Source organism: Eretmochelys imbricata, chromosome 5 (assembly GCF_965152235.1).
Source record: "Eretmochelys imbricata isolate rEreImb1 chromosome 5, rEreImb1.hap1, whole genome shotgun sequence".
NCBI classification, from domain to species: domain Eukaryota; kingdom Metazoa; phylum Chordata; order Testudines; family Cheloniidae; genus Eretmochelys; species Eretmochelys imbricata.
This window is the reverse complement of record NC_135576.1, coordinates 47972656-47981821: the sequence shown is the minus strand read 5'-3', so window position 1 is coordinate 47981821 and position 9166 is coordinate 47972656. Positions and strand designations below refer to the sequence as shown.

Genomic DNA, 9166 nt, shown 5'->3' with positions numbered 1-9166 from the left:
TCTCACCCCACTGCCCCCTCCCACCTATGCCCTATTCCCCCCAAGACCACTACCTCACATGTGCGTCTTCTCCAGGGTCCAGGCACCTAATTAGTGGAGCCACACCTGAATGGGTGGGTGGACCTTCATTCTGTTATGTGCAGCCGCCCCGGCCCGCACCTTAGAGGGAACTATCCGCGGACCACAGTTTGAGAACCTCTGGTATAGAACATTTATATTAATGGGAAATTAATTAATTGCTGGTAATGCTCAAGCAACTTTCCTACCCAAATCAGGAAGATGAAGAATCATCACTCCAAAAACTGGCAGGTTTTTTTTTGAGAAAAAACTACTTTAATAACTAATTAAGCTAATGACTTCCTCCAAGTTATTTAGTTTAAAAAGAATGTCTTAAGAACAGTTTATATAAAGAATAGGAGTGTTTGGACTTTTTGAAATCAGAATTTCATTTCCTATTACACTCTAATAAAAAAGGAGTATCTCTAAAGATGGGCTGAATTAAAAAAAAAGTTAAAACTAACTTTAAAAGTTATGTGATGTTTTCCTGCCAGAAGAAGAATAAAGGCAATTAAAGAAATGTTACATATTCATTAAGCATACTGCATATTCAGGAACTGAAGGTGAGACAATCCTGAAGGCATGAAGCCAAAAAAAGAGTGATCGCACCGACTCTGAATTTAAACAAGCCTGAAAGAGGTGTGTTATCCTATAATTTCATAGAAAGAAGGAGGAGTGTATAAAAATCTTTGAAGTAAGCATTCCTTCCCCTCCCCACACACTCCCTGCTATCCTGCTTAAACAGCAAGCACTCCATAACTCATCCTATTACAGACAGCTACAAAAAATAGGGATGACTCAAAAAACAAAACCAACCCAAGGAAAACTTCCCCAAGATTTCAACATGGATTGGTGAGAGAAAGTTAACAAAGACACTGCCAAGGGATTAGATTTAAGAAACTTGTAATAGTTTTTGCAATATGGAAATGCTGTTGTAACTTAATATTTTAACAGTTCTCCTGTTAATTACGAAATGGTTAGACCATGTATTCGTGGAGAAGAGACAGGGGCTAACCAGTGGGATTCAATTGGAGTTAAGATTCCTAATATTTGTAATTGGCCTGTTTTAAAACAGATCCTTAAATGGCTTATTTTAAGTAACTGATTTAAATATTTTCTTCAGTTTCATAGGCTTTAGTTACAATTGATTATTTTGCCCAATTATAAACTGGTTATTACTAACAACCAACAGGATCCACCTTTCCTTAAACAAAGTTATATTGCCCCTTAATTATCTAAGGATACACTAAGATTGGTTTCACAACCATTTTTGGAAATAAGCCCTTAGTCTCAACTTGCCAAAAGAAGAGTCCTCCATCAAAGGCAGGCCTACTCTCAGAGGGACATACAGAAGCAATTCCAACAGAAGTGAAAAATGGTTATCTTCCTGTACTGTAACTATTGTTCTTCAAAATGTGGGTGCAGACATGTATTCTGCTCAGGTGTGCGTGTGCCTCATTCACTGAAGCTGGAGAACTGTGCTTAACAGTACACACCCACTGGGGCAGCACTCGTACCATCTGGCCCTTGTACCCCCCTCATAGCCCCAACTTCCCTCAGTTTCTTCACCCTGGAATCTAAGACTGGGGACTCAGGTGCAGAGGGTGGATTGTGTAACACATCTCAAAGAATAACAGTTACAATACAGGTAGGCAACCCTTTTTTCTTCCTAGAGTGGTTGCAGATGTGTGCATTCTACTCACAAACAGTAATTGGGACAGACGCAACTGAATAATGTCATCTACTACGGGACAGATGCAACTGAATAATGTAGCTGTCTTTAACGTGCATCAAGACCATATCAGGAAAGTAGATGTAAATAAGTTATACATCTTATAACTGCTGACAGTTATCCAGAAAGCTACAGTTAGACGTAATGTATTTAAACTGGGACATTAGTGAAGACAGCTTGTAGGTGATTGCAATGATTTTAATATGCTGTAATTCATGATAATGTAATTATGTAGTTCTTAACTATTAAAATAGTAGATACCAATGATACATACATACATATTCAATAACTAGAATGTGTATAAATATGCTGAAAATAGCCTCCCCACCAAAACTGGCAAAGCTCCCCCACAAGCACACACACCTCTTCAAAAGCACCCACCAGCAAAAACAAAAGTGCCTATGCTTACAGAGAATCTCATTGTGTTCACAGTAACCAGGAGGTAAAACCCACACAGGAAGCTCCAACTCAGACTGTGCTCAGCGTGAAGGAACTGAATGGGATCAGGACAGCGCCGCCCTTAAATAGCCATAGGAGGAGCCAGAGGGCACGAGCACTGCCCTGTCAGGTACTGCTGCACAAAGTTCTCCGGCTACAGTACACCGGGTGCATGCACACCTGAGTAGAATTCATGTCTGCAACCACTTGGAGAACCATTTTATCAGTTGTGTCATGTCATTTGTGTTTTTGTTTGTTTTCTTTTCCTCTCTTTAAGCATAATATAATCATGGTTAATAACTGTGATTATTTTGCTTGGTCTCAATCATGGTGCCCCCTAAGGTCCATCAAGACCCTCTGTGACTAAAATAGTGGAAATCAGATCTCTCTGAGATAGAATTAGTGATACAGGCAATTTATGAGAGTATCTTTTAACATTGGTTTTCCCTGAATTGTCAGTAAGACAAACAATAAGAGCTGTCCTACTTTTCTTGATTCTCTGGACTAAATATTTATAGTAATTTAAAAAAATAAAATTACATGGTGTCAAACAATTTAAAGTTACCCCTTTCTATCCCACAGCTACCTGCAGGGATTGAATCATGAAGGCCAGATTCTCTGTTGCCCTGCATGTTGTGTCACCATTAACACTTGTGCGAAGTGGGCATATAGTGGTACCTTTCTGATCTGGCCGTATTTTACATTAACTTTGCACAGGTGTAGATGTCTATCCAAAGTACAGGGCCTTAACTGGCCCATAAATCTCTTCATGTGGTTCACAGACTAGACAGAGGACAAAGAAGGATGGCATACTGGGAAGTACACTGCTTTAGTACTCAAGACATCTGGATTCAATTGCCAGCTCACCTGCAGACTTCCTGTGTGACTTGAAGTCTCTACGCAAAAGAATAAATAGACATAAATCAGACGTCAAGAATTATAGCATTCAAAAACCAGTCGGAGAACACCTCAATAACAAACTTAAAATCGGGAGTGGCAATTCTTCAACAAAAAAACAGACTCCAATAAGAAACTGGAGAACTGGAATTAATTTGCAAACTGGACACCATCAAATAAAGACTGGGAGTGGATGGATCACAACAAAAACTAAAAACTAATTTCCCCATGCTAATTTCTCCCTACTGTACTCACACTTTCTTGTCAACTGTTTGACATGGGCCACCCTGATTACCGCTACAAAAGTGATTTTTCTCTCCTGTTGATAATAGCCCACTTTAATTGAATTGTCTTGTTAGAATTGAACCCCCACTTGGTAAGGCAATTCCCATCTTTTCATGTACTGTGTATATATATCTTCGTACCGTATTTTCCACTCCATGCATCTGATGAAGTGGGTTTTAGACCACGAAAGCTTATGCCCAAATAAATTTGTTAGTCTCTAAGGTGCCACAAGTACTCCTCATTGTTTTTTTTTAAATTACTCTGTTCTTCATCTGTAAAATGAGGGTGCAAGTGCCCTACTGTACAGGTGTGATGTGAAGATAAAATCCTTTACCAAGGATAAGGTGTTCAGATACTATGGTGGTGAGGGTCAGAGAAAAACCCATGATGGTAATGTGGGTTATATAAAGAAATCAGTGGACAACCTTGTCACCTGGATTGATTGGTCTTCAGCTGTCGTTAAGACTGCACCGATCACAACACGTCCGCCATTCTTCTCGCACTCTTGCCTTTCTTCTCCACGTTCGTCCGAAACATTTAACAATGTCATCTTCCCATCAAGCCCCATATACAAAAGGAAAGTGGGGTGAGGGAGTGCCATGGCAGCACACTGCACAAGAATGAAACTTTGAGTGCAATTTCTACCAGCTCCTTTGAAACAGTCTGAGCATCATGGGGACCTGTTACAGACTCACCTGGGGTGACCCAAGACTTGTTTAGGCACATACAGTCAGCCAAACCCCAGGTTATTTGATTATCTAATTAATAACTAATTACTGATTTACATGTTTATCAGATTAATTTTAATGCCATTTCTAAAAATTTAATCTTACCGAAAATTTAATTTTCGCCTTTGAAGAACGAACCGGGGGCCACCAATAAGGAGCTGGGAATAAGGAACCAACTTCAGCCTCTTCCTGTGTTACCCGGGCTGGCCGCGGGGGGGGGTGGGGCGGCGGCGCTGAGGGGGGTGTGCCCCAGGCCGGCCGCGGGGGGGAGGGTAGTGCTGGGGGGGGTGTGCCCCGGGCCGGCCGCGGCGCTGAGGGGGGGTGTGCCCCGGGCCGGCCGCGGGGGGGTGAGGGTGGCGCTGAGGGGGGGGTGTGCCCCGGGCCGGCCGCGGGGGGGTGAGGGTGGCGCTGAGGGGGGGTGTGCCCCGGGCCGGCCGCGGCGCTGAGGGGGGGGTGTGCCCCGGGCCGGCCGCGGGGGGGTGAGGGTGGCGCTGAGGGGGGGGTGTGCCCCGGGCCGGCCGCGGGGGGGTGAGGGTGGCGCTGAGGGGGGGTGTGCCCCGGGCCGGCCGCAGGGGGGGGGAGGGTGGTACTGAGGGGGGGTGTGCCCCGGCCCGGCCGCGGGGGGGGGAGAGTGGTGCTGACGGGGGGTGTGCCCCGGGCCGGCCTCGGGCGGGGTTGGCGGGCGGTGCTGAGGGGGGTGTGTGTGCCCCGAGCCGGCCGCGGGAGGGGGGGCGGCGCTGAGGGGGTGTGTGCCCCGGGCCGGCCGCGGGGGGGGCGGTGCTGATGGGGGGGTGCCCCGGGCTGGCCGCGGGCGGCGCTGACGGGGGGTGTGCCCCGAGTTGGCCGCGGGGGCAGGGCGGCTGAGCGGGATGTGCCCCGGGCTGGCCGCGAGGGGGGCCAAGGCATCGCGTACGCTTCTCCACGCAGACGAAGCCCCGCTGGTCTCCGCCTCGGAGCGAGCAGGAAACCCCGCCCCCCCTTTCCTCAGTCCGCCCGCTCGCGTGTGGGCGTGCGGCGCATGCGCGCTCGGGAGCAGGTCGGCGGCCTGGGCGGAGGAAGTGAGGCTGTGCCGGGGCGCGCGGGCCGGAGCCGGGGGAGCTTTGGAACAGCCCGTAAAGAGGGGAGCCCCCGCCGCGCCCCCCCACAGGTGAGAGGTGAGTGTCCGCCTGCTCATGGGGCTCCAGGCTCCCCCTCGGGGCCGGCTCCCGCTCCTCTTCCCCCCCCCCCGGGCCGGGTCCCCAAACCCCGCCATCCTTCCTCCCCCGCGGCTCACCTGCACCCCGGCCCCTCCCAGGTGGTTGTATCGAAGCCGCAGCCGGTTGCCCTACGCGCTCTGCAAGGAGCTGTTCCCGCGGGGAGCCCCTCATCGGGGCGTCGGTTCCCGTACAAGGAAGGGCAGCCTCCCTTCCCCCCCCCCCCACACACACTGCGGGGTCGCGGGGGTCTCCCGGCGCCTGAAAGCCTGGTGTAGTCGTGGACCTGATTTCTTTGTGCTTCATCTAGGGAAGCCAAAACCATGGAGGCCCCACCGGTTACCATGATGCCTGTCACTGGCGGCACCATTAACATGATGGAGTATTTACTCCAAGGTAAGGCTGGTGGGAAGATGGGTTTGATTTCAGGTCACAGTGGTATGCTGCCAGGTTCTTCTGGAAACTCTCAGCTTCCCCGTACTGTACCTAAGTCATTCCAGTATTTAACGTTTTGAGATGAATTGGGGAGGGGGAATGGGGAAGAGAAGAAAAGACCTTACCTCAGTCAGATCCTAAACTAGCGAGGTCAGACTTCTTTTGTGAAAGATGTTGACCTTTAGGGCTAAAACTCTCCAGAAGCAGGCGATCTGTGGACAACATCCCATCCCCCACCCCCTTTCCAAACTCCTTTTTGGTGCAGAATATTCCATTACAGAAGATAAGATTTGTTTCGGGTTTTGCTCTTGCCCTTATAGTTTTTGGTTCTCCTGCAAATCCCTCTGGAAGCTTTTGCGACAGCCTCCAGTGTAATTATTAACATTATAGTGGTGTCTCTGTGCTGCTGTTGTAGCTACAGTGTGGAGTATAGACATTGAAAAACAGTACTAATGTACCTGCAGGTCCTAGGTGTGTTGTGTTGGGAGACTGGTCCAGAGATTTGAACTAGTAATTAAAGCTACGTCTTTTTTGTCACTGCCGATCTTGGACAAAGTTATTCAAGTGTTGTACACCTCTCGTTCTATAAAAAATAAAATGGGGAATACATTTGTAAATGTTTTGAGATTCCCAGATGAAGAGCACTATGGATAAGTTTTGCATCCTCTGCTTCTTTTTGAAAAATGAGTTTGGATGAGCATTTGTTCTCTTTGCTTTTTTTTTTTTTAAATATGGTGCAATTATTTGGGGTGTCCCATGCACTGGTGGATGAAAAAATGCAATCATAATGGCAATAGTAAATGGCTCAGTGGTGAAATAATGAACTTGTTCTCCTTCCCAGGAAGTGTTTTGGATCAAAGCCTGGAGAGCCTCCTTCACCGGTTGCGTGGTCTGTGTGACAACATGGAACCTGAGACTTTCTTGGACCATGAGATGGTGTTCCTCCTGAAAGGGCAGCAGGCCAGTCCCTTTGTCCTGAGGGCACGGCGCTCGATGGACAAAACTGGCACACCCTGGCACTTACGCTATTTGGGACAGCCAGAAATGGGAGACAAAAACCGCCATGCTCTGGTGCGCAACTGTGTTGACATCGCCACCTCAGAGAACCTTACTGACTTTCTGGTGGAGATGGGCTTCCGCATGGATCACGAGTTTGTCGCCAAGGGCCATGTGTTCCGCAAGGGTATCATGAAGATTGTAGTGTACAAGATTTTCCGCATCCTGGTTCCAGGAAACACTGATAGCATTGAGCCCTTGTCTCTCTCCTACCTCGTGGAGCTGAGTGTAGTAGCTCCAGCAGGACAAGACGTAGTTTCTGATGACATGCGAAACTTTGCTGAGCAGCTAAAGCCCTTAGTTCACCTGGAGAAAATTGACCCTAAAAGGCTCATGTGAGAGAAAAGGACCCAACAAGTATGTCTAGTTCCTCTCTCTCCTAATGGTCCTGGTGACCAGCATGTAGAGACTCTTCTTCCAAAATGACTCTTGCAAGAACTGAGGAGATTAAAGGTTTTTGGTTTTGTTGAGGGGTAGTGGAGAGGTTGTCTCTGGTGTGTTTTGTCACTGCAGTAATTGACAGGTGGATCACTTTTCCCCCCACTTAATGTTTCCCTTTATATAGATCTACCATCAGTTTGACATTTTTTGAAATTTACTAATTTGGAATTTTCTTATTAAGAATCGCTTTCAACAGCATGGATAGAAACATTTCTTAATTTCCTCTATTACTTCATATTAGTGTTTCTGCTTCCGTATTAATAAGGGTCTTACTCGCCAGAAAGTGAGATCCAAAGTATCAAACATGCTTAGGTTCAGTACTCTTTCTCAGTGCACATCTCTAGCTGCTGCCTCTTCATTTGCAGCATAGCTGCTTCTATTCTAATAGCCTCATTGTGCAAAGACTGGAAAAGAGCACGTACATGAGCTTCATCCCTCAAGTAACGGAGGAGTGATACCCTAATGTTACTGCATGAGACAGGAAATACAACTATCAGAATCAACAATACAATGGAACTGACTGCACACTGTTGTCAAAGAGGAGCGCATCTTTTCCTACACTAATTTTTTCAATTAGCGACCTTAGGTGTTACTTGTAACACTAGCAGATACAAAACTAAGGTGGAAATGAGTTTAAGGTAACGGTGTACCCCTTTAAAAAGTATAGATTTTAAAAGCCAATTTGCTTAGCTATGTCATGACTTGAGGTTTTCAAAACTGAGAACTCTCAAAACATAATTTATTTTTAATTCTGTTTGTTGTATGTACTTCGCTGTGCTTGGCCTATGAAAATAACATGGTCAGTTTCTCAGGATGTAATAGCAGCAACTTGTAGATAATATTTAAAACAATGTTTTCAGGGGAATTTTAATAATTCTGTACATCTAAAGTTTTGCAAAAAGTCAGTTTTAGGAAAACCAAAATTTTTGGCGCCAGGTTTACCTCACCATATTGCCAGTTGCAGATTTTTTTTGAAGTCATACACTTTGGTGCCTGACCCCTCTGACTGTTAAATGAGTGAAACAAGACCTGGGGTTTGTGTACTCTTTACTATTAGAGCAATTGCTGCCTTCAGTTTTCTGCTGTAGTAAAATTGGAGGCATTAAAAGACTTATGACTAGTAGGTGCCCAACACTGTTAATTTACTATTTGGTGGTTTTGTTAATAGCCGTTCTGAGCTGTTTAATTAAACAATTCCTTATCCCGTGCCTCTGAGGGCTGTAGTCAAACTATACATATTTGTACTGACAGTTATTGTAATTCCAGAAAGGTCTTTTAACCACCCTCTCCCAGGGCTAATATTTATGGTAAAGTACAGTAAATAACTTACAATTGTCCTTCATTTAAAAAAATTGTCATTAATGCCAGTAAACATATAATAGCTTGTGTGTAAATGTTTCCTAACGTGCTCTACGAACATGCACAGAGCAATCATTTCACTATTAACATGCAATCACCCTTGCCACAGAACTCTCTTGTAGTGGAATAGCATACAGCAATACAGTTAAGGATAGGCCCTGATGAAGAATACCACATTTAGATGAAACTGCAGAAGGAACTTCTAGGTGGACAGCAGAATTATACATAATAGAATTTGGCCAGAATAAACTATTCTTGTTGACTGCCAAGTGTTCCAAGGTGAGTGGAACATCCCATCTGCCACACAGATGAAGTTGAGAAACCAACTGGGAGTTGAAAAACAGAAATTGTTTTCCTCTTCCAATTTATGAATAAAAAGGTGTGAGGATGAGTTCTACCATCATGAAGGACATAGGTATCTAAATACCTTTGACAGTTTGGGTCATACTGACCAAAAACAATCAATTCAATTCACTAACTACAGCTAATACTTCATTTAAATCAGTTAATTTTAAACAAGAAAAAAATTGTTTAAGAGCATAAGG

General features: G+C 45.6%; 1 protein-coding gene across 2 annotated transcripts; it reads left to right on the top strand.

Annotated features, from left to right (window-relative positions):
* The first annotated feature begins 5145 nt into the window (after positions 1–5145).
* MED18 (mediator complex subunit 18) lies at positions 5146–7302 on the top strand. Of its 2 annotated transcripts, none has more exons than XM_077817048.1 (3): positions 5146–5284; positions 5641–5726; positions 6607–7302. In XM_077817048.1, the coding sequence occupies exons 2-3, from the start codon at positions 5654–5656 to the stop codon at positions 7158–7160; spliced, it is 627 nt and encodes a 208-aa protein (XP_077673174.1). In that variant the 5' UTR covers positions 5146–5284; positions 5641–5653; the 3' UTR covers positions 7161–7302. The 2 variants fall into 2 exon arrangements, with proteins under 2 accessions (XP_077673174.1, XP_077673173.1); XM_077817047.1 differs by having other exon boundaries at positions 5154–5291.
* Positions 7303–9166: the final 1864 nt, after the last annotated feature.